General features: G+C 38.8%; 2 protein-coding genes across 6 annotated transcripts in view; one reads left to right on the top strand and one right to left on the bottom strand.

Moving 5' to 3' along the window:
* Nucleotides 1–14,664, bottom strand: part of POLR3A (RNA polymerase III subunit A) — a 45,851-nt gene extending 31,187 nt beyond the window's left edge. For all 4 annotated transcript variants that reach the window (XM_027460702.3, XM_072039503.1, XM_072039504.1 and 1 more), the window contains exons 1-16: nt 14,389–14,664; nt 14,121–14,256; nt 13,445–13,582; nt 12,459–12,630; nt 11,754–11,908; nt 10,219–10,458; nt 9,137–9,299; nt 8,817–8,953; nt 8,162–8,265; nt 6,979–7,120; nt 6,335–6,475; nt 5,312–5,381; nt 4,518–4,645; nt 2,943–3,081; nt 783–947; nt 338–510 (exon numbers count right to left, since the gene is read on the bottom strand). In XM_027460702.3, coding sequence (XP_027316503.1) covers nt 338–510; nt 783–947; nt 2,943–3,081; nt 4,518–4,645; nt 5,312–5,381; nt 6,335–6,475; nt 6,979–7,120; nt 8,162–8,265; nt 8,817–8,953; nt 9,137–9,299; nt 10,219–10,458; nt 11,754–11,908; nt 12,459–12,630; nt 13,445–13,582; nt 14,121–14,256; nt 14,389–14,432 — 2,247 coding nt within the window. In that variant the 5' untranslated portion in view covers nt 14,433–14,664. The remainder of the gene's footprint in view (nt 1–337; nt 511–782; nt 948–2,942; nt 3,082–4,517; nt 4,646–5,311; nt 5,382–6,334; nt 6,476–6,978; nt 7,121–8,161; nt 8,266–8,816; nt 8,954–9,136; nt 9,300–10,218; nt 10,459–11,753; nt 11,909–12,458; nt 12,631–13,444; nt 13,583–14,120; nt 14,257–14,388) is intronic.
* A 77-nt stretch (nt 14,665–14,741) lies between these two features.
* Nucleotides 14,742–20,538, top strand: RPS24 (ribosomal protein S24). 2 transcript variants are annotated; one of them, XM_027460705.3, is made up of 7 exons: nt 14,742–14,833; nt 15,546–15,611; nt 15,964–16,173; nt 16,657–16,767; nt 17,635–17,652; nt 19,530–19,565; nt 20,448–20,538. In XM_027460705.3, the coding sequence occupies exons 1-5, from the start codon at nt 14,831–14,833 to the stop codon at nt 17,638–17,640; spliced, it is 396 nt and encodes a 131-aa protein (XP_027316506.1). In that variant the 5' UTR covers nt 14,742–14,830; the 3' UTR covers nt 17,641–17,652; nt 19,530–19,565; nt 20,448–20,538. The 2 variants fall into 2 exon arrangements, with proteins under 2 accessions (XP_027316506.1, XP_027316508.1); XM_027460707.3 differs by lacking the exon at nt 17,635–17,652.
* The last annotated feature ends 6,812 nt before the right edge of the window (nt 20,539–27,350 follow it).

Below are 27,350 nucleotides of genomic sequence, written 5' to 3'. Positions count from 1 at the left end.
TTCATTGCTGTTAGTGTTCTTAACTAACTTACTACACATGGGTACATGGAATTAACTCTGTTTCAATTACCTGTGTAATTTTATTCTGTCACTTCCATACTTCCAGTGGGGTGGGAGGATCCCAGCTGTTAACTATTTAGCTAGCATTTAACATAGAGATGCCTGTATGCGTCTAAGAGAAGAGACAGACAACTAAAGTTGTGTATATAAGGGCCCTACTTGCTCGTATTTTGAAGTTTCAGTAGACACCTTTGAGCTTTACAAACTATGTGCATATATTCATGAACTTTCTACTGTATATATATATATACACAGTGATTCCATTTAAAATGTTTACCTCTAGTGTCTCTTCTGCCGTACAACCAGGCTGCTGCTGTAGTTTTCCAGTATTCAGAGCTTCAATATACTCATCACATTTCTTATAGCCAGCATTCAGGAGTTCATACTTAGCTTTTAGCAGGCCCTGACCTGGTGTGACATCACCAATTCCAATTGAAAAGCCACGATTAGCTGTCATAAAACAAAGGATTATAGGATCAACTCAATCTGACAGAATAAAGTAGAAATGAAAATCAAGAAACGTTATAATTTGTAAACATCAGCTGTTTCACCATTTGTCAGTTTCAGCTGCTTGGCTTGTAGTGTTTTTGTTTGTTTGTTTCCTTGATTGTTAAATGGGATACATTGTATTTGAAGCAAAATTCTTGCTTTATTGTTGTTTGTTTTTTTTAATCTGCTTTAGGATACTATTTCACAAGGAAATTTACTTCAGTGTTACTTACACAGATAGACAGGAGCAAGCCTGGCTAGTCGTGACATGGCATCTGCAGCTTCTACCTGTCCCCAGTCTCTCAGCAAAATGTAAAAGATATTGTTCTTGGATCCAGAACCTAAGGTTCCTTTGTCCATGCTGCCACTCATTAACTCACTGTTTTGAATTGTGACATCTACAAGTAGAAAAGGAAAAACAATTCATATTTTTTCTAAAACATTACCTAAACTCTTGTGATCAGTTATGGAGCAGGTTTGTAAATAAATGCATTGCTGACCAAAAAAGAAGGACAAAAAAAAGATAGCTATTTACCATTTCTGTAGAAATGTTTAAGGGGACTATCTACTAACTAATTTTACCCAGAAAAGCAAACATTTATGTATTACTTTTCCTCCTTAGAAGTGCAACTGTATCTATTTTTAAGACTTCTGAGAAACTTCTGAATAATCTTTTTCATTAAAGACAAAATAAATAATAAAATGCTAAACTTAGCTTCCTTAATCAAAATCAAGGTTTTAATCTTATCTGTCCAGAAATAAAGTCCTCTGTTGTGCATAGCAAATGACAGTTCTTGATTTATTTATTTTTTATCACACCAACAAAACTTCAGAAACTAAGCTACAGTTCTCTTTGTTCAAAGATTCTGATAATCATTTCACCTCTGGAAGCACAGTTTAAATTTAAAAGACATAGTGGAAGCAGATGTCTCATAGTGGAAGCATATTATAAAGACATCCATCCTGACTTTAGCCCTGTGGCCTGTACATAATGCCTCTTTTCGACAACCTCCTTTTGCTTCATCACCAACCTTCCATTTCAGGCACTGAATCTTCCTTGTGACTTTCAGCCTTTATGCAGTTAGAAAAGTATCTTCTGCACATAAAATTTAGACATATTTGGTATGCAAACCATACAATATATGTTAATTCTTAACTTCATCATTCATCTTTCGAAGAACTTATATATGAAGATAGATCCAATTTAAATCATTTTCTGCAGAACACTCTAAATGTATGCGTATGATACTCTACACTCAGTATTTTCAATACCAATTTAAATACTCATCTTGAACTGAAAGTCCATGGTCTTTACCACTTACTACAAAATGGTAATAGGATTTCTTGAAACTTCAGAGAATTTGCACAATTTTTGAATAGAATTAGTGTTAGCTAATTAGCTTTAGGAACCAAGTTTTTTCAGAGAACTAAACAGAGCCATTCAAAGGTTTTCCGCAGCACGCGTTACTCTCAAACACGAAAAACCGGAATTCAACCTATACCTCCCAGAACAGAAAGGATGCAGAGGAAAGACAAAGGTGTATGTTCACACAAGAGAATAAGATGGATTGTTTTGTTGCCTTTCACCCTACATTCTCTCAGGCTGAAAAAAATAGTATCTTCATGTTTATAGCCAACTTGACAACCACAGAGTGATCCTGTCTAACAAACAAATCTCAATCTGGTGTGGAGTGTATCCAAGTCCTCAATGGGAATTCTTTCTCACATCACCATTGCATGCCTGAGTTACTATAAACCGATGCTTCCTCCCTATGCACCTATGTTCCTAAGCTCAATTTCATGATCTGCAAGGAGATGAGCTAATCCCACCTGCTCAAGTTCTCTTTCAACTGTTACTACATAATGTTAAATGATTAATTGGAGAGGCCTTGCTCATCTCCTACAGCCTCTTCAACCCTGATGCTGTGCATGCCATTTGCCACTCCAACTTCCCCAAATGGCAAATGGTCTGACCTCCAAAAGATCCTTATCTTCCTGTCCTTTATTTCCTAACTCCTTTCACTGTTTGATTTATAATCATTGCATCACTACCCTACTTGAGATATTTAATTTTTTTCCCATTTGCCATCCACATAATCACTTCCTAAGCTTCTTGGCTTTTCTTATCTTTCTTACCTTTAAATACTTCAGTATCATAATAAGCCTAACATCACATAACAGAAATTTTATTACAAAACGCTTAAGTCTTTTCTTTGATGTTCAGCATGACTTCAACTTTTGAGAAAAAAAATAATGCATTTTTTTCCATTTCAAGAATACTAATGCAAGGCAGTGCTTTAATTCCTCCAGTAAGCTCAACAATGAACTCAACAAAACAGTATCTACAGTTTTGCTGAAGGCTTCTAAAACAGAGCTTTAAAAGTGTCACTCACAAGAATCATTGTAACACAGGTCTTCCCCTTTGCCACAATACTGTTTGCCCTTGGTTCGCAGATTCGCTTTCACAGGACAGTCATCACTGGGTTTGAGAATGAGGCTGAAAACCTGCTTTCCTGTCCAGAGTGTTACAGGCTTAGGAAAACAAAAGGACAAGAAATAGGGTTACAGAGTTTATGATACAACAGCAGTAAAACCAGCAAGCAGGAATTGAATCGTAAAATTTTGTTTTTAATATGTAATCTTTCTATACTGAACTATACTTGTGGCAGTCCATAATAGCATTATTATGAATACAGAAGTATTATGCATTTTGGAAAATATATAAGACCTGATTCACAAATGGCTCTCCTTTACATAAAGGTATGTGCATGAATTTACTGAAACATACTATTTCTCCCTTTGTCACGTTTCCCTTCCTGATTAGAAAATTTAAAAAAAAATACAATGCCACATTTATTTCATTTCCCAAGTATGGTGCCACATTTATATTTAATTCTTTATATAATGCTTCCTATTTAAATTTTTAGGAGGCTCAACATTCATACAACTATGTACTTCACTCACCTGTAGTTAAACAGAAGTAACTGTCACATCTAGTGCTAAATTTACTTATTTTGAATGACAGAAGCAGTCAAAGAAAAAGTACTCCTTGTTATCAAAAAGTTCATATAAATTCATAAAGTTTACATTAAATATCATTGCTAAATGCTCTGAACTTGCTTTACGTTACTATTGTTATTATTATTCATTCAAATTTTAGTTTCTCTTTCTGAATAATTCAGGAAGTTCCCTTAATATTACACATATAACAGTTTTAAAACTATCCATCGACTATAAGAACGTATGTATGAATACTTAATGACTACTTAACAAGTTAGAAAATGTACCAAATTCTCTCTAAATGAGTATTTGCCTTATATACAAGATTAATCAAATAGAGGTTCCCTTAAGTATATTTGAAGGAAGGCTTAATAGACTCTAATCCATTCTAATACATGATACTACAGGTCTTTTCCAAGTTTCTAACTGATACACAGATATTCAGCCCTTAACAATACTTTTTTGTGTACATGATGTAACAAATCACATAGCGCTCATTCTCTTTAATCTTCAACACAGTGACAGGTTAACAGTTAAAAGATACTATCACTCAGGTTTGACACCACCTACAGTTGGGATATTGAAACCTAGAACTGCTGAGCATTTTAACACTACTTCAGCACACCCTAGGAACAACAGTTTCTCAACCTAGCCCCATGCTAGGTTTGTCTGCTGTATGACCATCAAGAGGTGGTCTTGGAGTAGGCAGTAACAGGACAATAGCCAAACTGTTTGAACCACAATGGATTCCTGTATCTGGACCATACTATGCAAGGTTGACTCTGTTCAGTCTCAGGAACCATCAAACAACTTGAATTCTGATCTTTGCACTTCATGCCTTAGAGTATCAAATATAATACAAAACAAACACCAGAAGACACAACGACTGTCTCTCGGCTGAGAACATCAACATGGGTCAAGAGAACAGATGGTAAGTCTTTGTAATGTTAAAAAATAGTTTGACACACCTTCAAAATTGCTGGAGGTGGAAGACGAACTTTAATTTTTTCATCCTTGCCAACCAGGATAGAAGCAATGATTTGACAGGCTTTGGCTCGATCAAAAAAGGTATCTTTTAGTGTAAGAAGATAGGCACCTAGAATGTAAAACGCGATTAAATGCAAAAGCTATTATAAATATTAAAATATATTTAAAAGCTATGTTTAATACTATTCATTATTAATAATTTGATTCTGATACTACTAACTTAATTTGATTCTGATACTTACTCTGCAAAATACCATGAAACTTCCAAAAATGCACAAAGACAGTGCATTGCTACAATCTGTTCTCTTTCACACACTATCCCATAGGTCAAAAATAAAGCCTTCGTATTCCTTTTTTTAACACTTTCTCAATATTCACTGGACTTTTCTCAAATAGATAAGTAAACTTTAAAGTACTTACTATTGGTTAAAACTCATTTTAGGATAATGAGTTCAAATCCTCTCCCATAATTATAAGGAGTTCACATTACATAATGCACATGAAGACATGAAATATCTACTTTTGAAATCAAAGAAAAGATTGCAGAACATATGCAAAGCTATTAAAAATTGCACCTACAAAGGTTGACAGTATCAGAAGAAATCTGAAGAACATCATTATATTTCAGACTGACAATGGCCTTACTCTCATACTGTCAATTTGACTTGTGAAAGGAGAAACTTTTAAATTAGTAGAGAAAAATTATAAAGAAGAGGGAAGTGATTCTTAAAGAACTGTTAAATCACACAGCTCTAAATCAAGTTTATGTACATACCTGTAAGGAAATCTTGAATAGCAGCAATGAGAGGTTCTCCATTTCTTGGTGTTACCAAGTTTGCTTTAGTCTGTAAGACATAAGACAAAAATTACACACTTGAAGACACACACTTGTTGTTCAGCGGTAAACCTATTGTTTAAGACAGTTTTGTTAGCAATGGTAACAAAACCTTCTTCTTCTGATTGTAGCTAAGCCTAGCTACTGAGGATCTTGCATCTATTTGAATTCTTTGGAAACTTAACTAAGAACCAAGAGGCAAAGTCACTTTTCAGTCTCTTGCATAATACTACTAGGCTTTGTCAGGATCAGCAATTAAATCTGACACTGAGGTCAAAGTAGGTAGCCACTTCACTCCTGAATATTTTTAAAATATATCACTCACATGCACTAAATATTAAAACCAGTATGTTTTAACGTGGATCACATTCATCAACTAAAATTGTTCTCCTCAGACATCAATCTACAGTAAAGAGATTGGTTAATAAAATCAGGGTAATTAGTATGAGTTCCCAGTCATACTAATTACTGCTCCAGTTACTTATCCCCAGATCCCCACCTGGGCAGCACATGGCTGCCACAGCTTTGCCTGAACTATTTGCAGGCCCACAGAAACCTAGATCATGCACTTCATTTTTCCAGTACATGCACACTATTGCTGCCTCATTTCCAGTTTAACCATAATCCTGAAACTGCAGGCTGTCAGACCAGAACATGCACCTGTTCAGTAACAGCCACCACCCTATCTTGGTAGCAGTTGTTAACAGTAGCAAGTAGAACTATACTGATGACATGTACTTACTTAAAAGTTCTGGATTTTCTAGGAATGCTAAATACATATCTATTAGACTACCTATAAGGCTAACAGCCCTAGTTATTCTGAATTCCCTTCTGCATGATTTCAGGTAGCTTCACAGCTACATACTATCCATACCCAGGGATCTTAATGATTATTTCAGATTTCACATGCAACATAAGTACTACAAGGCATGGCCTAACTCAAGACCAACTTGACCTGCATACCCCCATTAAAACAAGTGCTTCTGCTTTTGCTTCTTCTGTCTGAGGAAGGTGAAGGTTCATCTCATCTCCATCGAAGTCTGCATTGTATGGCGTACAGACACATTCATTAAATCTGAATGTCCTATGAGGTTTTACTCTAGCCTGTAAACAGAAGAAGGGGGAAAAAAAAAGTGATGCACATGCAATCAAGCATGCTAACAGATGAAAAAACATGCCCGAATGCCTTATAAATGCTTATAGGCTTTATACTTTCTCTTATTAGACATGAATGAAAATTTCTGATCATAGGATTCAACTCAGTCAGAAAACAGACTTGGATTATATTACACAAATGTACCTAAGTTGCATTAAAAGAAATATTTATACAAAGCACAGAACACCATATGCTTTGTAAAGACCACATCAACTCTGCAAAAATTAAATCCTTACACAGGAACAGATACTATCTGTTCACTCATGGCTATTCACAGAATCGTCCAGGCTGCATAGTTACACAGTTACACATTAATTCCCATGCAAACAGCACCTCATTCATGTTTGTCCCTGCAGTTAGAGAAGAAGCTGTTTATTTCAAACAGCAGCAAAGGTAGGCCACCTAATGTTCACATGATGTATTACCTGTCTGCTAGACTGTGTGCACTTACAATGTGAGCCATGATGCTCAGCTTATGAAGAGAAGGTTGTCGGTTGAACAGGACTATATCACCATCTATAAGATGTCGCTCCACGATATCACCAAACTTCAGCTCCTGGGCCATCTTCTCTCGGTTTCCATATTTCAAAAATCTTATAGTAACACATGACAACGAAGTCAGAAGACATAAAGACAACTGCAAATAAATCCCTTGTTTATAAGGCAAGTTCCTCCATTGAACATTGGAGCATTTGTACTACAATGACTAAAAGCCAGAGCTGGTGTTGATCGCATCATTAAACATCAGTCTTGTTGCTATTTTAAATAACGAACAGATTTTTAATGTTACTTAAAACTATAGTTATTACTACAGGAACTAAGAAAAAGGCTAATCCATACAAAGTATTTGTTTCAATTGCATCATGGAGAATAGGCCGTTTCAGTCACAGACAATTATGTTGTGTATCATAGCATGGCTTAGGTTGGAAGTAACCCTAAAGCTAATCTACTTCCAACTCCCCTTCCGTGGACAGGCACACCTCCCACTACATCAGTTTACCCAGGCCCTCATCCAACCTGGTCATGAACAATTCCAGGAATGAGGCATCAACAGCTGCTCTGTGCAACCTGTTCTAGTGCCTCACCACCCTCATAGTGAAGACTTTCCTCCTCACATCGAATATAACCCCCCTAACACCCTTTTTTTAGTTAAAAACCGTTCCCCTTTGTCATATCACTATCTGCCCATGTAAAACATCACTCTCCACAAGAAGTCAATATCCATAGACTGACTGCAGATTAGTCCTCCCATAAAAAAGGCCAGCACAAAGTTACCAATATTGTCTGCCTCCACTCGTCACCTGTCAATATGACCCAAAATGCACGTCTCATTCCAGTTCCTATACTATCTACAGTATCTTAGCCTCTATTCTAAATAAAAGACACTCAGTCATAAAGAAACCTAATTGCAGTTCACTATCCTTATTATGTGCACTTGATATTTAAATCCAACATATAATCTCATAAGGTTTAGTGTGTGAGTTCTTTTTAGGTGATGATTTTTGTTACTGCCTTTTATGAAAAATGCTAAAAATGAAGATCCATTTTAACCCTTGTAGATATTACAGGTTTCATACAACAGTAAGAATGAGTTGGTGAGGAGAGATGAAAAGTGAATCATTAATGACAGGTACCTTTTCATCTGTGTGTGCCTTTGCTGAATGAAGTTGGCTCCAGGATGAACATCAGGACCATTCCGGACAAGTTTCCTCATAAAATTAATATTTGCTTTGTTAACCTGTTGCATAAAGATTTCAATCAGGAACAAGCAAAATATGTTTCAAGACCTCTTGTTTTTGCTGGTGTTCTGTGTTTTCAAATTTTAGGCTCAACTGAAAATTCCCCTCACAGCCTCAGCTGCTGAAAGGAACAGGCAGGAGGAAATAGAGGAAGAAAGTTTAAGCCTGTTTTAGAGCACAGCATCACAGTGAAATTACATTAAGAAATCTGGGAAGTAAATTCAGAAATTGAAAAAAACCCACAACCATTCCTTAGACAGTTACACCAATGAACATATGAAGCTATATAAAAGTTTAAACAGCAAGCTGAACCATTCTCTCTTGATGTGTGTGTCACTCCTTACCCCATATGCTTTCACAGTACTTGTATATATCTGATACTACAAGCTTCACTTACCAGCAGCAACAGAACTGGCAAATCATTGAATGACATGCTGAACATATAAACCACACATTTACTCCCTCTTACAGACAGACCATGAAGAAGGACAAAACTGATATATGTTTAAAAAACAAAAAGGTACAGAAGTTTTGGTTCTGTACTACCCACCTTTTCAGGAAAAGTTAATATTTTAGCAACATGAATAGGCACTGCTACTTCATCTATTCTTAAATTAGGATCTGGGGAAATGACTGTTCTGCCAGAGAAATCCACTCGCTTTCCAGACAGATTACCTCTAAAACGACCTAAAAAAAACAGCAAGTGAAAAACTCTCTTAGAGAAAGTTGATTTCAAAATGCTGTCTGCTAAGAGAACACATTAGAACACCTTTCAATATGCATCACAGTAGCACAACACAATAGTAACAAAGACGTGCTTTGGAATATCAAATAGTTGTGACTTCATTAAAAACAGCTTTGTAGACAAACCTTGCTTTCCCTTAAGTCTTTGAACAAAACCTCTGGTCCATTTTTTAGGTGCCATGTTCAGAGGAATTCCCGAGAGCTCACTGTTAATGTACAGGGCACACTGCAACTGAAGGAAGTCCCAGTCTTCCATTATCATCTGTGTTTTGGCTCCTGATATCCTGTGCTAAACAAAATAGTCACCCAGTTCAGAAAATAAGCATAGAAATAGACTAAACTAGTCAAGGTGTTTTTTTCTGATATTGAACACTTTGGAAAATAATGTTAAAAACCCTTCATAGTCACAGAAATGAAAAAGGCACAATTACTTTACATCACTATAGCATAACGCTGTTCACAAGAGAACCCAACAGAAAACCTAATTGCTTATGACTAGCATCAACACTCACAAAAATATGCATTTGTTTAAATTGCTATTTTTTTCCCAAGCCAGTGAAGTTAAGCTAATATTATTCCATAGCCAGGAAAATCACCAGAATTTAATCATTCTTCAGTCATGGGAGTTACTGCTCATTTGATTTTGTTTTCTTGGCAAAAGCCCAGTTTTGAAAATCCTGCAAAAAAAAAAATAGTCTGGTAGAGCTGTTCCTCTAAACAAATAATAAATCGTCAAATGCTTTTCTATCAGTTCGATAACTGTATTAATGGAACTTTGTTTCTTAAGAACTAGAATGACAGAATAAAGAAAGAATAAAAATGTGGTAAAGAAAATTAAGGCATGCGCAAAAGAAAATAACCTTTTAGGTATGGTATAATGTTTTCATTGTAAGCAAACTCTCAAAAATGTTATAGTGATAGACTGTGGTGGTGGGGGGGAAGTTTACAGACAAGAACTCAAATAAAAAAGTCTTCTCCTATGGGCTCCTGTAGATATTCAGCAAGTCCTACAATGCAAGCAGCCAGATAGCCAGCTCCATTTGGAGCAACTTAATTTCTCTCAATAAAATTCCAAACAGCACAGCAGTACAGTACAGACTGCTTGATAAGCCTGGGAACAACTAGATAAATACAACCACTTCCTCTACTAAATTCTAATCAAATATTTTTGAAGGCAACAGTCTTGGAGAGCTTGAAGAACGACTCACCTTTTTTATTACATCATTGAGGAAAATGATCTCTGTCAGTTTCATTGTCAAGTCGTCCTCGTTGGTGCCAGACTTCAAGTCGCTCACAACAGAGGGTCTGATACACAGTGGTGGCACTAAGAGTCGTGTGAGGATTAAATCTGAAGGCTTACCTGCTTCTGGGTTCATTAGAAGCAGAGGGATATCTTCTGCTGGGATTCTTTTAAAGAGGTTCAATACTACTAACGGATTCAAATTTTCCTACAAAATCCATTAGAAAATGTCACGATTAAGCCATCAAGTAACAATTTTCAACCCTTCCTTCCTCCCCTCATTTACTGATTATTCTGATTATTTACTCCAACTTTTGATTGTCTCAGATACTTGGTATGTTTTCTCGGTGTCTGTCTTCCCTCATTTTAACTTACATGTTTTACCTTGTGCTTATGCTACTTTTTTGAAGCAGTATTTCATAGCTCCTTGTCAAAATAATATATTAAACATTACAACAAACTTAAAATATCACAGAATCACAGAATTGTCTAGGTTGGAAGAGACCTCAAGATCATCTAGTCCAACCTAACACTAATCAGTCCTCCACTAAACCATATCACTAAGTTCAAGATCTAAACATCTTTTAAAGACCTCCAGGGATGGTGACTCCACCACTTCCCTGGGCAGCCCATTCCGATGCCTCACAACACTCTCAGTAAAGAAATTCTTCCTAATATCCAACCTAAAACACCCCTGGCGCAACTTTAGCCCATTCCCCCTCATCCTGTCACCAGGCACATGGGAGAACAGACCAACCTCCACTTCACTACAGCCTCCTTTAATTTACTTATAAAGAGCGATAAGGTCACCCCTGAGCCTCCTTTTCTCCAGGCTGAACAAGCCCAGCTCCCTCAGCCGCTCCTCGTAGGACTATTTTCTTTCATTTCATTAGTAGAAACTTACATGAATTACAATACTTTCTAGTGTTTTTCTAAAAAAATAAATAAATACAAAAACTTTTTTTCTCTTCTAGAACAGCTACTGATGCAGCATAAGAACTTCAAAATGCTCATTCCTTTTTCTGTTCATATATCTACCCTGAAATCTTTCCATCTTGCTAAGAAAAGAAGGAAACACAACCACACACAATGCAAAGCTGGATGAAACAAAAAAGCTTATTAAGCCTCCTCATTCCTCCTCAGTACTAAGTTCTTTCGAAGAAGATATCTCTGTGTATTGCAATCATCTCAGTTACAGTAAATCCACATGTAAATGTGTTATTTCTATGGGCCTACACTTTTTCTTTTTCTTTCTTCTTGAAGTTTCATACACCAAAAGCATCTCCCTTCTTTATGAATAGAAAAGTACATATCTAATAAACAAAGCTGCTCATTGATTGCCAAGTTAAAGTTATTACAATGCTAACAATATGGCAAACATGCTTCATGTGTCTTGGTATCCGGAACTACCTGACCACCTTAAGGTGCTACATTGAAAACCTTTGAGGAGTTTTATTTCACACACAAAAACTAGCAAAAAATTCAAATTGTAACAAAATTTACCTGAGCTCTTCCCAATAAGGATTCTACTTCTTTGTTATGTTCTATGGCAGTTTCAAAGGACTGGAGAAAAGTGGATACCACAGGATCTACCACTTTCTTATTGGTCTTATACTTTTCATGTATTATTTTCAACAAACCACACTTCTTCACAGTTCCTGTAAGCAAATAAATGTTGTTTTTTAATTTTTAAAAACTTAAAACAACTAAGTAATTGTTCCAAAATCCGTTACCCTCCCAGAGAACGACAAACATATTTAATCTTATGAAGAATAATGTCACAGAATTATGACAAAAGAAGTTCAAAAGTAAAGTCTACATGAAGTTCAATCAAAATTAGTCTTCCATGTTAAGGTACTGATCGCTGTCTAAAGGTTCCAATATTTTATTTATATATATATATAAATATATGTATATATATATGTATATGGTTGATCGAGACTTTTTTGCCATTATTCAAGTATTAAATATTGTTCACTGCCATGAAGAGGTACCTAAAACAAAATAAGTTACTAGGCCAATGTCCATATCCACATACATGAGAAGTGAATAAGCCTGTGCTTGGCATTAAGAATGCAACTATGTGTTTTTTAAGAAAGGCCAGAGAAAATACCCATTACCTATGGAATGAGTATTTGAGATTTTGATGCCTACCACAGCCACCAAGGTAAAAACCATCACAGCAGATAACTATCACTAACTACTCACCATTAAAGGCACCACAGTAAGGACAAGTGTTTTTCTTTCGGCACTTTTCAGACACTTTCTTCTTTAGCCCTCTCTTCTGAAGATACGTAAGGCCTGGTCGCTTCAGGTAATCCAAAAACTGTTTTTTTTCTTCCACTGACAACATGATACGGCAACAGGTTTTGCAGATCATCTTTAATATAAACACACATAAACACAGTTGTTTAATGCAGCCATGGAGAATTGTAACAGCTATTAGAACCTAGGTTCTTCAATAGTATGCACGTTTTCATTGAAATACAGCAGTCTTGGTTGAAAGACAAATTCTCATAGTGTAACACACACACAAAAAAAAAAGGACAAGGGGAAAATAATACAGGCAATAAGGTAAATTCTTATGTAAGTTCTGCAGGACCTAAACAATCCATAAAAAGTAAACAGAGCTTAGTTTTATTAGAATGTTCTAAAAGTTATGTTGCCTACACTTAGGTCAAACTACTATAGAAAGATTATGGATTAATGAGTCTGAGATCACAAAATAAAACTGATGTCTTTATAGTACTAAGAGTGATACTTAAACACAGTACTTTAAAAAACACAAGATCCAAAAAACGTATAATACAACCTTATTCTTGTCTTCTAAACTAATGTCTTTAAAGCAATCTTTACTAATCTGAGAGGAGGTTGCAGCGAAGAGGATATCGGTCTCTTTTCTTAGGTGACAAGCAATAGGACACAAGTTGCACCAGGGAAGGTTTAGATTAGATGTCAGGAATAATTTCTTTATGGAAAGAGTAGTTAGGCATTGGACAAGGGAAGTGGTGGAGGTATTTAAGAGACGTGTGGATGTGATGCTTAGGGACGTGGTTTAGTCATGGACTTGGCAGTGTTAGGTGATGGTTGGACTTGATGATCTTACGGGCCTTTTCCAACCTAACTTATTCTGTGATTCTAATAATTTCATTTCTGTAGCCTAGATATTGATAACAAATCATAATTATGTTTACCTGTAAGATGCCTATCACAGCTTTGAAGTATCCAACATGAAAACAGGGCAGTTCTAAGTCAATGTACCCATAATGTCCCAAACAGTCAGCTAGGTTTTTTCCACAGGTTTCACAGGGGCGGTCTTTTTCACTGGTTCCCTGTGAAAGAAAAGAAATACATGCTGATAATAGAATTTTATAGCTATAATGAGCTGAACATACAGAAGATGCAACAGTTTTTAAGCTAGTAGCTATCCTGACAGCAGACCCTCAGCACTTAGGTGTTTTTTTTCTAGCATTAGAAGCCTGTCAGTAGCGCTACATTTGGCCTAACCCTTAAGAAGTAAAAACGTTTTTCACACACTGGCCATCCTGATAACAGTGATACTAGCTTATCCAGCTATTGCCAGCTATCTACAGCCCACTGATCTCCAGCATGATGCTTTGCAGATGACCATCTCTGGGCCTCTGACAGTCAGGCAGCACAAACTCACCTCCTGCCCCTCAGGATGCTTTGTGGAACTTTCTCAAACCACACAGAGAGCAGCCGGCACAGCGACTGACAGCTGGTGCAATCGGAGACACATACGCACGTATTTTGAATGAACGGTGTACTTCAGTTATCTCACATTATTTTAACAATTTTGAGCAACTCTACGAAGAGGGCGTTTTTTTAAGGAAGAAGGAGAAGACTCACCATGCGGTGGTCGAGCACGCCGTACTGCAGCGGGGCGTGGTGGTTGTCCTGGCTGTACAGGTTCTTGCTGACCACCTGGATGTGCGCTTGCTGCCGCATCTCCTCGGGGGACTTCATCCCAAAGCAGATGTGGCTTCTGGCAGGGGGGACACGGGGCTGAGTGCGAACCGGGGGACACCGACACCACCTCCTCCTCCTCCTCCACACCCACCCCCGTCCCGCTCCCCACCGCCCCCGGCCCCGGCCGAGCCCCCTCAGCCCCTCTCACATCTTCTTGGCGACGTCGCTCTCTCGGAACTGCTCCTTCACCATGGTGGCGGTGGCGGCGCGGCCCCGCGGGCCGGCGGCAGGCACGGAGCACGGCACGGAGCCCGGCACCGAGCATCGAGCACCGCCCCACGCCGGGCCGGCCGTGCGGCCTCCTGAGGGACGCCGGTAGCGAGCCGGTGCCCAAACTCCCTCCGAGGGACGAGCGGGCACAGCCGGGCAGCGACTGAACCCGCTGCGGGACCTGACCCGAAGCACCGCGACCCCTCCCCGAGCCCAAGCGCAACCCCCCCGCAGCCCCGGCCGCCTCCCCCCGGCTCCGGCGCTGGGCCGAACACCCCCGGTGCAGCTCCGCCCCTTGCCCAGGCCCCGCCGCCTTATGCCGGGCCGAGGCGCACCGCCCCTTCCTCTTCGTGCTCGCCGCCTGCCCGCCAGCCGCCATCATGGTGAGGGGCCCGCGCCATCCGCCCGCCGCGCCGCCATCCCCGCGCTGAGGGGGCTCCGGGGGGCACGGCGCGGCCGGGGGGGCTCGGCCCGAGAGGGGCGGGCGGGTATGGGGGGGACGGGGTGCGCGCAGCGGCTGTGCCGGCCGGCGGGGCTGCCGCGGCCTGGCAGCGGGAGCTGGCGGGAGGGAGCCGGGTCCCTGCGCTGTGAGGGTGTCCCAGCGGTGTCGGCTGGCTTCTGCCGGGACGGAGGGGCCGCAGGTCCTGCTGCTGGGGTAGTGCCGCACAGGTTCAGGCCCCTGAGGGGGGTGCAGCGTGCTGTGCTGCTGGGTGGGCTCCTGGCTGTTCAGAAACCTAGTGAGGCAGACCCTACAGCTCCTCCTGTAGCTGTCTGTGTGTTACTATAGCACTTGGGCTCACCGTCCACGTCTTTCATTAAAAGCCATTTCAGTGTGTTAGGACAGCGGGGGCAGGGATGCTGCTGTGTTGGTTGCAAACTGGAGTTCATTCAGTGTGCTCCTCTGAAGTGTTTTCCACAACCTAGGACCAGTGTGCTTGTGAGGACACGCAGGTGAAGTCACGTTTGTGAGTTTGAAGTTATCTCGTGACAGACTAGTGACAGTTTCTTTACTGTATATTATTTATATATTTGTTAGGCTTGTAATTTTGGATAAAACTAGGATTTTGTTTCACTTCTTCATACTTCATTTTGCAGAATGACACGGTGACCATCAGAACCAGGAAATTCATGACAAACAGACTGCTTCAGCGCAAGCAGATGGTAAAAATACTGAAAAATGCCTTTATTTTTTTGTTGGTTCTGGGCTACAGGTGTTCTTTTAATGGTTACAAGTAAGGGGCCCTGGAAATTGTTTTGGCTGTCACTGTGTAAGAGCTTGTGCGTTCAAATGTCTTCATGTGCATTGAAGGTAAATCTTGATGCTAAAGCAGTGAGCTGGCCTGTCGTTATAAGCAGGAAGCTGCTAGGAACGCTTCTGCATTAAATCAATAATACTTCGTGTTGCTAAGGTGGATTAGCTCAAGTTTAAAGCTTGTGGAAGTGTAGCATGTGGCTGTTGTACTGGATATTGACTGTTTTTTGTTTTTATAACAACCTGTTAATTTGTTTTTAGGTGATTGATGTTCTTCATCCTGGGAAGGCCACCGTCCCCAAAACAGAAATCAGGGAAAAGTTGGCAAAAATGTACAAGACAACCCCTGATGTGATTTTTGTATTTGGCTTCAGAACTCACTTTGGTGGTGGCAAGACAACAGGTTTTGGCATGATCTATGATTCCCTGGACTATGCAAAGAAAAATGAACCAAAGCACAGGCTTGCGAGGGTAGGTTTTGTTTTCCAGTAAAAAGAAAACAATTGGAATGGCTTTCAAGTGTTCAGTGGTTCATTTACATGTATAAAAACTACAGTTGGTGGAAGTACTGGTATATATGGGGAATTTAGTGTTCTGTAAATTATGTTAAAAGTACTGTATAGATTATCTTTTGCAAATGCAAAGTAGGTTGCTTTTCTTAAAACCTATTATAGGTGGCTTGAGCAGTGTTATTCCTGAGATAAGGTAATAAGTCAACTAATTGCTAGTAAAGATCTTAAAGAGGCATGAGAGAGGACTGATACATATAAGATACATATAAGTGCTTGTTCTTTTGTGTCAGCTACTGAAGTTTCTAGCTATGTAGTAGTTCAGGTTCAAACAGTATTTGAAAGTTCCAGGAATAGTACAATTGGTTTAGCTCAAAACATGAAAACTTCATTTTGGAAGTTAGTATCAGAGAAGAGATGTAAAATACAACTTTTTTTTTAATAGCATGGTTTGTATGAAAAGAAAAAGACTTCCAGGAAGCAGCGGAAGGAACGTAAGAACAGAATGAAGAAAGTCAGAGGCACAGCCAAGGCTAGCGTCGGTGCTGGCAAGAAGGTAGGATGAGATGATCTGTAAGCTGGACTGTGTATGTTACTTCTGAAACGTCAAGTAGAAAGTTTTCAACAGAATAACTTTGTCTTTCTTCCATTTTTTTTTTTTTACCTGTTCTACTGGATAATAGAAGGTAATCTGTGTGGTCACATAGAGCTTCTTACCAGCTCAGTAGCTTAGTTTTGCTCATCACTGCTGCAGCTTAACTGATACACCAAGAAACCATGCTTCTTAGATTACTGTTTCCTACATCACTTGACTGAAGTTAAACTTTCTTAAATCTAACCATGTTGCTTTAATATCATAATTCAGTCATTCAGTATACAAATTAGATGTTCTTCTTAACTCTTGTTACTCAGACTGCATAAATATCTAATACTTACTCTGCCAAGGTAGTGTTCTGTTAGAAATCTTGTTAAGCATATGTAGTGTTGTGGGTGGTAAGGACTCTGTGTAATTAGTAACAAGGTAGAAGGGCTGCTTTAAATTGGTTCTGAGGGTCTGATTGGGAAAACTCGGGGCTCTCTTCCTGCTGGGAGCTTCCTGTGCTGTGGCTGGAAATTGATACAAACTTAAAAGGTATGCAGCTTGGAGGGAGACTGAATTCTTTTATCATGAAACAACCAAAACCACCAAGCTATGTAGTAGCCTGGCTGTGAAGACCTGACACCTTCCTTTGCTGAGTTCTGCACTTGGGAAAATACTGAGTAGGCTTGTGCAGCTAGGTGGATTTTGCAACAGTATTTTAATGAGGGAGGAGAGGGTGATGGGTTTTGATGCTTAGCTTTGTAGCTGCTAAGTTGCTTAACATCTCGAACTTAAGTAATCTTCACTTTTGCTTTTTTCTACTTTCTTGGGACTCTTCATCAGAAATGAAGTATCTAGCAGGTACTGGAAATGAGCATGGATGTGGTGACTGAATCACTGAAACACTTGGATATCTCCTGAAATGGAAGCACTGTACTGCCTTGCATGCATACGTGTTTACTTGAAATGTCTGTCCTGTAAAGGTTCAGATGACTGCATAATAATTTTTATTCTGTGTGACTTAAAAGTAAAATTTGGCTAATAGCAAAGGAGATGCTCAAAAATAGCAAAATACCACAGAAATAAGGAATTCGCATTGAGAAGAAAGCAGATGTATTGACTTGAGGCATTGGTTCAAAACACTACAGGTTCTGGTTCAAAGTAGTACAGTGCAATTGCATGTGTAACTTGACCTTTACACAAAAGTAGTTGTGTATTTTTATGAAAACTTAAGTCATGTCACAGCTTAATGTGTTTAAGACAGTGGTTGTAAACTATAAAATTGTCAGCATTAAACTGCTAACTATTAGCCTGTGATATTGGAAGCTAAGACAGAAATCACAGCAGCTGTTCTGAGAAATTCTTCCTCTGTAACTGAAATTCTTATAGATACATATCATTAGATACGATAAATCAGTGTTGTGGCTAACAACAGGGTGAGGGCTAGCTATTTGGAACCTTTTACCACTTCTGCTTCAGTGCTGTTTCAATAGCAAAGTTGTAGATTCATTTACAGCATAACAGTGTAAGAGCACCATCTTCATAATGTTAAGGGAGTTGTGCAGAGTTGCGTTGGTAACAGTAATGTGAGTGACTTTAGTCCCTTCAAGAATTTTGGTGCTTGAATGTGGCTGTTACTGAGTGTTAATACAGAATGGTTAAGTAACTGTCACTTCAATTAAAATTGTCTGTTTCATCTAAATTTTCTTAAAGTTGATAAGCATTTTAGAAAAAAAGACACGGTTGTGTTGAGATAATTACACAGCGTGTGACTTAGCAGAATTGTAGGGGATGGAAGGGACCTCAAGAGATGATTGGGTCCAACCCCTCTGTCAAAGCAGGTTCCCTAGAGTCTAGTTCACTTGACTTGTTTTTCAAGTACTTGTCAAAGTAGCGTGCATTGTCAATAGTAAGACAATTGTGTTTTGGTTGAAGTTTTTTGAATGTCCTCTAAAATGATAGTTTAGTTTATGACTACATAGTTTAGATCTTCTTCACCAGTTTTGTTAACCTTCGTGTCTTTGCATTAAGCATAAACTGAAGACTAATCAGCATGCCTTTTGGAAAACCTGGCTGGGAAGAGTTCTGTGCTATATCACAGAAAAAAGCTTGCAGAATACACTCCTGCCCTAAAGCTTTGTCTTGAAAAACACATGTTTGAACATAACGGTGTGGCATGGTTCAACATGCTTTTTAACAGCTATCTGCAGTTTTGAAAGAAATCCTGAAATAGGTTTTATTGTCCACCTACGTGATCTGTGACAATTGTTTATCTCAGAAGTGTTCAGGGACTTGATTATTACATTTCTTCAGGAAAGTCTGTAGTTACGAGAGTAAAAACCCATGTCTTTTCATGTTGCTACTGCACAAATGTTATCGACAGCTTTTGAGATGCAAGTCTTTCAAACAAGTATTTCTCAAGCATGATTAAACAGTAATGTGAATAGATAGGCAAATAAAGGCCTTCTGTCTTGGAGGTATAATTGAGCATGCAATTGTATCATGAGAGTTAGTTGAGCTGTAAACAACTATTGTTAGATCTGATGTTAAGTTTGAGGGAATGCATGAAATCTAAGTCCTTAGCTTCCACAGTAGTCTAGACTTCAAGGTTTTCCTATCACGTTGCTCTGTAGCAATTGAAAAAAATATATTGTCTGTGTTCTTTTCTGTTTCTTCTACAGTGGTAGGACCTTGATTAAAACTTTTCTCTTAGCAAATAATGCTTTTTTCTTTTTCAGTAACTGCACATACCTAAGATGGAAAATGGACAACAGGTATGACTTTGGAATGTTTTGTGAGAGTACACATTCAGTGGCCTGTAGTCTGACCATGATATAGGTTCAATGTTTATTTATGCAAAGAGCATGGTACTTGCACTGATACAGAAGGTAGTGCAAGAGTTGAAGACTAAGGGAGACTTAAATATTTAAAATTCACTGTTGTGCTTACTAGTGAGCTGATAATTTGTAACTTGCATGAGATACCTGATAAGTAGATAAACTGAAGTAATGGCTCAGACTAAGCTCAGATTTACTGTTGTTAAAAGATCTTACTGGTTAAAAGATCTTACTGGTTGGTCTTATTGTGAAGCATTTCTGTTTTTCAATAGTCTCAGTATGCTAAGGGTAGGGTAGGTTTGTACTGTCTTAAATAGGTCAAAGTTGCATGACTTGTATTTTGGTGCTAACTTCGTTTTCTTGCTCATAGTTCAAGTAAATGCCTTCTAAACAATCCTGATGCCATTTTGAATAAGCTTCTGACTACATTTTTCTATCTTTGCTGCAGAAACATAAGTGAATTGGATATGTTGTGGGCAGTAGCAGTTACAGACCAAAGTCTGGTTTTACTGCAAATGATTCTGAATGGCTTATTTTTAACTGTCTGGGAGTTGATAGTAGCTGATAGTGAGTATAATGTCTTAAGCAGGTGTCTGTGAAAGCAATTGTAGGTTGTTGAGATTGTCTAGAGAAATGCTGTAATCTAGGCTCTCTTTGCCATGATGGTTCAAGGCTTCACTGTACTTTGCATTCTTCTAAGAAAGGCATTGTTGTTCACCTGGCCTTGGCTTCTTTGGTAACAAGTTGTTCAGGCCATATAGTGATGTGGCTACAAAAATGTTTTATTCTTGTGGAACTAATATTTCTTTTCCTTTACAGACTACATGATTTTGTGAAGAAGTACAGGAACAATTATTCTAGAGAGAAGCTGCTCGTCTGGTTGTAACATGAAATAAACTATGTCAGTCAATTGCTGGTTTGCCATTTGGTTTTAATTTATCATAGAATCATAGAATATCCTGAGTTGGAAGGGACCCTTAAGGATCATCAAGTCCAACTCTTGACACCGCACAGGTCTACCCAAGTTCAGACCATGTGACTAAGTGCACAGTCCAATCTCTTCTTAAATTCAGTCAGGCTCGGTGCAGTGACCACTTCCCTGGGGAGCCTGTTCCAGTGTGCAACCACTCTCTCTGTGAAGAACCCCTTCCTGATGTCCAGCCTAAACTTCCCCTGTCTCAGCTTAACTCCGTTCCCGCGGGTCCTGTCGCTGGTGTTAATGGAGAAAAGGTCTCCTGCCTCTCGACACCCCCTTACGAGGAAGTTGTAGACTGCGATGAGGTCTCCCCTCAGCCTCCTCTTCTCCAGGCTGAACAGGCCCAGTGCCCTCAGCCGTTCCTCGTACGTCTTCCCCTCCAGGCCTTTCACCATCTTCGTAGCCCTCCTCTGGACACTCTCCAACAGTTTCATGTCCTTTTTATACTGTGGTGCCCAGAACTGCACACAGTACTCGAGGTGAGGCCGCACCAGCGCAGAGTAGAGCGGGACAATCACCTCCCTCGACCTGCTAGCGATGCCGTGCTTGATGCACCCCAGGACACGGTTGGCCCTCCTGGCTGCCAGGGCACACTGCCAGCTCATATTCAACTTGCTGTCTACCACGACCCCCAGATCCCTCTTTTTTTACAACTACTGTTTTGTAAAGCTTGAGAAATTCAAGATTGGTGCACTATTTGCACTGTATTAAAATCTTTTCATAATTAAACAGCTCTTGTTTTGAGTATCGATCCGAAGTATGAATTCAAGCTTTCTATAGATAGTAGTTTTAAAGACATTCCAAGCAGTCAGTGTTAACTCAATGGAGGTAGACATGCTTTGTCGTCTATTGTTCAGGTTGTATTTTGCAGAGTCCTTTTATGGTGTGCTTGACTGCTTTTATAGACCTGCAGAGTACAGCTGAAGAGAGTGGAAAAACACGTCAGCAGAGAGATTCAGAGCTGCATATTTTACAGCTGAGGTTTTAGCTACTGAAGGACTCCAGTATAACTAGTCTTTGGTTCCTCCGTTGTCAAGACAGGCTCAGGGGTCTCCATTTGCTCTGTGAATTGTGTAGTGCGTCTCTAATTTTTTTATCTGGTGGTGTTAAACGAGTCATTTGAGATTGGATTACTTGTTGGATGAGGCATGCTTTACGCTCTTAAGAGCATTCTGGTGCAGGTCTCCTGAGTAGCAGGTAGAACAGAAGTTATACAGTAAATAGGAGTGAAACTGACCGGACAGCTCTAGTGGACATGCTGATGAAGGTTCTGACCTCATTCTTAGGTAAGTGCAGTGTTTTTAAATTGTACTGCAGGTGTACTGAGGCAGGATATTGTAATACAGGTAAGACATCTTTAGTGTTTGGGGGTGGCATGGGGAGTGGGAACAACCCTGGAGCCACAGTTGAAGTGATTGGGATACTGTTACCCTAGTAACTTCAATACAGTACAGATAAAACCCTGTCTTTCCTAGTACCTTCAGTTGGTTTTTGAAATAGTGGGTTTGCTCTTAGTGTTCAGCAGCATCGCTCTCTCAGCTGTGCGATAAAGTTGCTGTACCTCATGCTATAGTATTTCTGTTTTCATTGAGGTTGGTATTTGGGGTTATGCAACTGACCTAAAGAAAGGGTAGTTGAAATTCTTCTTATAAATGTAGGTGAAGTAATGAAATCAGGCTAAGGGGATGTATAATCAGGGAGTAATTTCTTCTACAATAAGTAGTTTTGATTCTTAAGTCTTACGGAAGTAAAGGTGGTTTTTATCTTAGACCTTCAAAGATAGATGCTAGTTACACGTTCTTCCAAAAGAATGTATGCGTATTAAAATCTGAGGAGTTGATAGAGGGGCATTAGAAATAAGACTTGTTCTGCTACTTGGCGTGTCTGCTGAACTCTTGACCCTGTAGGAACACTTGGAGTAAGTGACAAATTTCTGACTAGCAAAAGGAATTTGAAGGATATGGAGCAAATATTATTCACATAAAGCATTGAGTTAAACCTAAACCTCTTTTTAAGGTAATACCTGGAGTAAAAACTTCCATTAAATGTTCAAAACTCAAGGATAGAATTCACAGAAAATATTACTGACTACTCACTAGGGGGTGGTGTGAACACAACAATACAAATACAAGACTTAAATACTTATTTTCATAATAAATAAAGCTGGAAGGAAGCTGAAATGTCCTGTCAGAGATGTCAACTCATTTGAAAGTAAGCATGGAAAATGGTTGTGGAGGATGTGAGGCTTTGTGTGATACTCCTGTCATTTTATTTGTTTTGTTTTTAATTGAATGGAAGTTGATTTTCAGTAAAGACCACATATTCAAAATACTGACTGCTTTAAAGCTCTGGAGTACTGACACTCAAATTCAAGTTGTTCTTTTCAGAATTTCTCTTACCGTAGTTAGAAGCAATCAATCTATAAATAAATCCTGACACGGGTGTCTGTTCTGCACAGTCCTGATGTTTTAATGTAAGAAAAACAATACTGTTTCCAAGGACATGTTCGTCTTGAAAAATTTAGTTCTGGAATTGAAGGTTCCCTCCGCAGTACTGTAGTATCTTCAGTGATGTATCATTAAAGGTTCACTTAAGTACAGTAGCTGTCCAAAGCAAATGGCTTGAAGTCGGTCGTCTAATTGCCTGGTACCATGCTTTGGTATTTGGTGGTGCTGTATGGTAACTGAATGACAGTGAAAAATACTGACCTAGTGATTCAGCATAACAATTGATATGTCTTGTTACATGGTTAGCTTATAACCACACATTGATAAGCTGTGTTCTTGTCTTACAGTGGGAGGCAGTAAGCACAAAAAATGGGAAGGGGAGGAAATGATTTCAAGTGATCTGAAAGTAATTAGTCCAATCAGATTTTTTCCACTATTTTGCAGCAGTGTTAATGCGGTTATGCTTTTCTTCTGTCATTCCACTTGAAAAGCGGCAGGCAACTGAAGAGCTGCCGTTGGAAATCCTCTGCTTCCACAGTCTGGAGAGCGAAGCAGCTCTTCATGCAAGTTTCTATTCTGCCAACATTTAGCCTTCGTATGCTGCAGTTTAAGCTATGTGTAGCAGATGTTCTGAATTACAGAAGTTTAATACACGTATCATGCTGTGAGGAGACTCTAGGTTAATCCCCTTTCCTGTGGGAGGTAAAACAATTAAGTAAAAAGCACTGATGAACAGGAATCTTCACTTCTTTCCCTACTGTGTGCTGAAGGTACCCTTTTATTTCCTGCTGATCTTGGCGCATCCCATCATCTATAGGTGATAGTTTTTGTCGCTGTTAGTTGCTTTTGGACTTCAGCCTGGACATCATGTAACAATATCCATGTTCTAAAAAAACAAGTTTCAAAGAGAACTTTTAAATACTGTATCTATGTAATGAGCCATCTGCAACCTAAATTATGTTACAAAGGGTTTTTGGAGAAGGAACTTAACTAAACAATTAATGAATAATGTGAAATAGGTCTACATGAAAAGACTTCCATTAACTAACATTTTAATGGGTAGGACTTGTTTGAATTACTTGTATTTTTTTTAAGAAGGTATATCAAAGTTGCAGAAAATGTTTGTTTTTTTTTTATAGTAGTAGTAGTGACTTGATACGGCTGGACAAGTAAGATTAAATCAAGTCTGTGTGTGAAATATGTTAAAAACTGCAGCAGCCTCAGAGCTTGACTTGAAGCTAGATCAAGTAGTCATATTTCTTATTGAGGTTCCACCTTTAGGTTCACGGACACAGATAAGGCATGGTCTTATATGTAATGCAGCTTCTGTCATTACAATGTAATCTTGAAGGTAAAAGACAAACTACAGCATGTGAAGAGATAGAGGGAAGCTGACTCTGGAGGAGAAGAGTTAAGTGTCTTGAGGTCAGAAGTTTGATCTGAACAACAGAAGTTGCTATCATGGGTGTAAATATTTTTGTTTTCTATCTACTGCAATAGCAGTAAGAGTAAGTTACTTCTATGAACAGACTGGTTGCAATGCTTCTTACAGGTACAGTGAGAAGGCTTAAGCTTTGACAAGTCAATGTCAGGATTAGGCATATAGAAGTATATTATAGAAGTATATTAATGTTATTGGTTTCCTTTGCTTTAAAGAGATTAAATGGCAACTTAATCATATATTGCCTGTTGGTAACATTGATCAAGTCTATGAAGCTCTAAAAAACAACAACAGAACCCCCTCTGTGGAATTTTATCTGCATCTGGACTTCGGTAAGCTTCCTTTTAATTTTAGAATTGAGTCTGTGAAGGCTGTGGTTAATGAAACAGATGTGAAAGTGACCAAAAGACATGTGCACTAGAAGACAGTTATGGGGCTTTTTGCCTGAGCTGGCCATCAATAACCACTTCAAATATATAATGATAAAAAAAAAATCATCTTCCTTTCCAGTTACTGCTGTTCATACACAGAGCTCCTAAGTAAGGTGAAGTAGTAAGATGAAGCAGAGGTAAATTCAGAACGTCTCTGACTTTGTACATAGCAGATGCTTTACAATCAGTTAAAAAAAAAAAGTGAATGCAATGTCTTGTCATGTGCCTTGTACATGATGATGGTTTTTACTTGTGTTCATTGGGTTAGAATACAGCTTGTTATCTAATAAACTGGCCAGACTCTAAACTGACCTGTGTTAAGAGAAACATGCTTCACTGCCTTTCATGATGATCTGATTTGATTGTACTGGAGCTACTACCCTGCTATCATTTTCTGTCAATTTTCACTAGCCTGTTTGTTAAGCCAGAAATCATTTGTGTGGCTTTGATAACAGGTTTCAATCACTGATAATAAAACTTCTGCAGCAGATGACCTCAGATCTGTATCTTCTGCACAGTATTGGCTGTAAGTAGAAAATTGGGTCTGACACGTTTCTCTTTTTGATACTTTGTCTTTTTAACAAGAAACTAAAATGACAATGCAAGTAGGTTAGCATTGTTAAAGTAAAAAGAGCAAAAAGGTGATTTCTAAATAGTGATCATGTTTTTTGCATTTTTTTACCTTTTTAGTTCGACAGGTTCTGGTGCAAAGCGTAAGTTAAATTAAGTCTTTTTTTTAAGGTGAACATAGGGTTGTTACAAAAATAGGGAGCTGTTAGAACTCAAGTTTTAAGTATTTACTTCAATTGATCAGTTCTAGTTTTGGAGGAAAGGTTTAAGGGGCTTTTTTTCTTTCAGCGCAAAATTAACTAAAATGTAGGAACATAGAACTGGGAGAAGTTTGTGCTCCCATGCAAATATTAACCTTAGATGTTTTGAGGTGTTAATTAAACTTAGAGGAGTATATTTTGATTACCAGTGAACTGTACAGCATTTCCTTAAAAACTCAAGCAGTGTACTGGGGCATAAACCACAGAAAACCTGATGAAAGGGAGTTGTCCAGATACAAAGAAAAGCTAAAAGGTGAACATCTAGCATTAAACATGAAGTAAAATAGAATATCCATCACTTTTTTTTGGCATTTTTATTAAATAGGAAAATCTTGAAGGGCTTGGATGCTTGTTAGTTGCCTTGCCTGTTTGTGTCTTGTGCTTTAGAAAAAATGTAGTTTTAGTATCATAGGTAGTTGCTTTCAAGTATTTTTAGGTTAGCAGTATTTTTTGGCTACTGGCAGTATTTCATTTATATGGCGTATGACCAGTGGCTTATGTGATAGACTTATTATAGGACAAAGATACTTTACAGAAGCTTTAACACAGTCCAAAGCTGGGAGTGTCGTCTTAGGAAAACTTAGACCAGTATTCGAGGCAAGTGTAAGCACTCAGGGTCTCTGTCAGGATGTTATCAGACAGTCTTCCTGGGAGATTGGGAAGTTCTTGTATTTCCACTTCACAGATGAAGCACGGAAGGGTAAGTACCAAGTCATTATTTTAAGTACTGAAATGTTTTAAAAATACAAGACCCTGTGCAAATAAACTAACTTCCTATTACTATAAGACACGTCCTTCAGGGGCTTGTCTGTATGTCAGAAAACAAGCCAACGTTACACTGGGAAGTTGAACAGTGTCAAGGTAATACTCTGTCTGCTGCTCCAGCTCCCTTTATAGCAGACCAGAGGCAGGATTTCTGTGGAAATGGTCTCAGTGAGTGCTTCGGTGTCCATGAAGCACTGAATTCCCCTGAGCCTCTGAGTTAAGTGCTACATGGCAATCTTTGGGTCAGTAACTGTGCGACGTCCAGGCTTTAGCCCAGCTGTTAGTCCCTGTTTCATGTCCCAGCCAGTGTTTTCAGCCTGCTGCCATGCAGCTGTCTAGGAGCAGGTAATTCTTTCTGCTGGGCTGAGACAGCCCAGTTACTTTTCCTTTAAAAGCTGTCCTGAATGGAGCAGAGCCTAGTTCGTGGTATTTTTAACCATTCTCACTGAATCAAAAGCTCCCATTTGTCAGCTGGCTCAAAAACAGATTTGTCTCAAATATTTTTAATGGCTCATGTGGGAATTAGCTTTTGGTGGTGACAATGCACTGAAATGATTTGGTACCTTGTAGTCTCCCAGCTATATTAACCTACATTAACCCTAAATTAACAGACTTTGTTTAGTGAAGTTTAAAAAAAAAAAAAAAAACCAATAACAACAAACCAACAAACACTGGAGGATTTATTAATTTAAAAACTGTTGTCTCAGTGGCTGTTTTATTAGAATTAGCGAATGGAAGAATGCTGTAGCAGAGGCCTATCACAAAATACTCAAATTATCTCTGAAGTCTGTTCTTCCGTTAATGTTCCTCAGTAATTTTAATGGCAGTTAAA

The sequence above is a fragment of the Anas platyrhynchos genome, chromosome 6, assembly GCF_047663525.1.
Source record: "Anas platyrhynchos isolate ZD024472 breed Pekin duck chromosome 6, IASCAAS_PekinDuck_T2T, whole genome shotgun sequence".
NCBI classification, from domain to species: Eukaryota; Metazoa; Chordata; class Aves; order Anseriformes; family Anatidae; genus Anas; species Anas platyrhynchos.
The sequence above is the reverse complement of the archived record's forward strand: the minus strand, read 5'-3'. Positions and strand labels throughout refer to the sequence as shown.

Coding starts and splice junctions, on each gene's coding strand:
- RPS24 (XM_027460705.3), top strand. Junction 15,612..15,963: donor TGCTTCAGCGCAAGCAGATG/GTAAAAATACTG, acceptor ATTTGTTTTTAG/GTGATTGATGTTCTTCATCC. Junction 16,174..16,656: donor CAAAGCACAGGCTTGCGAGG/GTAGGTTTTGTT, acceptor TTTTTTTAATAG/CATGGTTTGTATGAAAAGAA.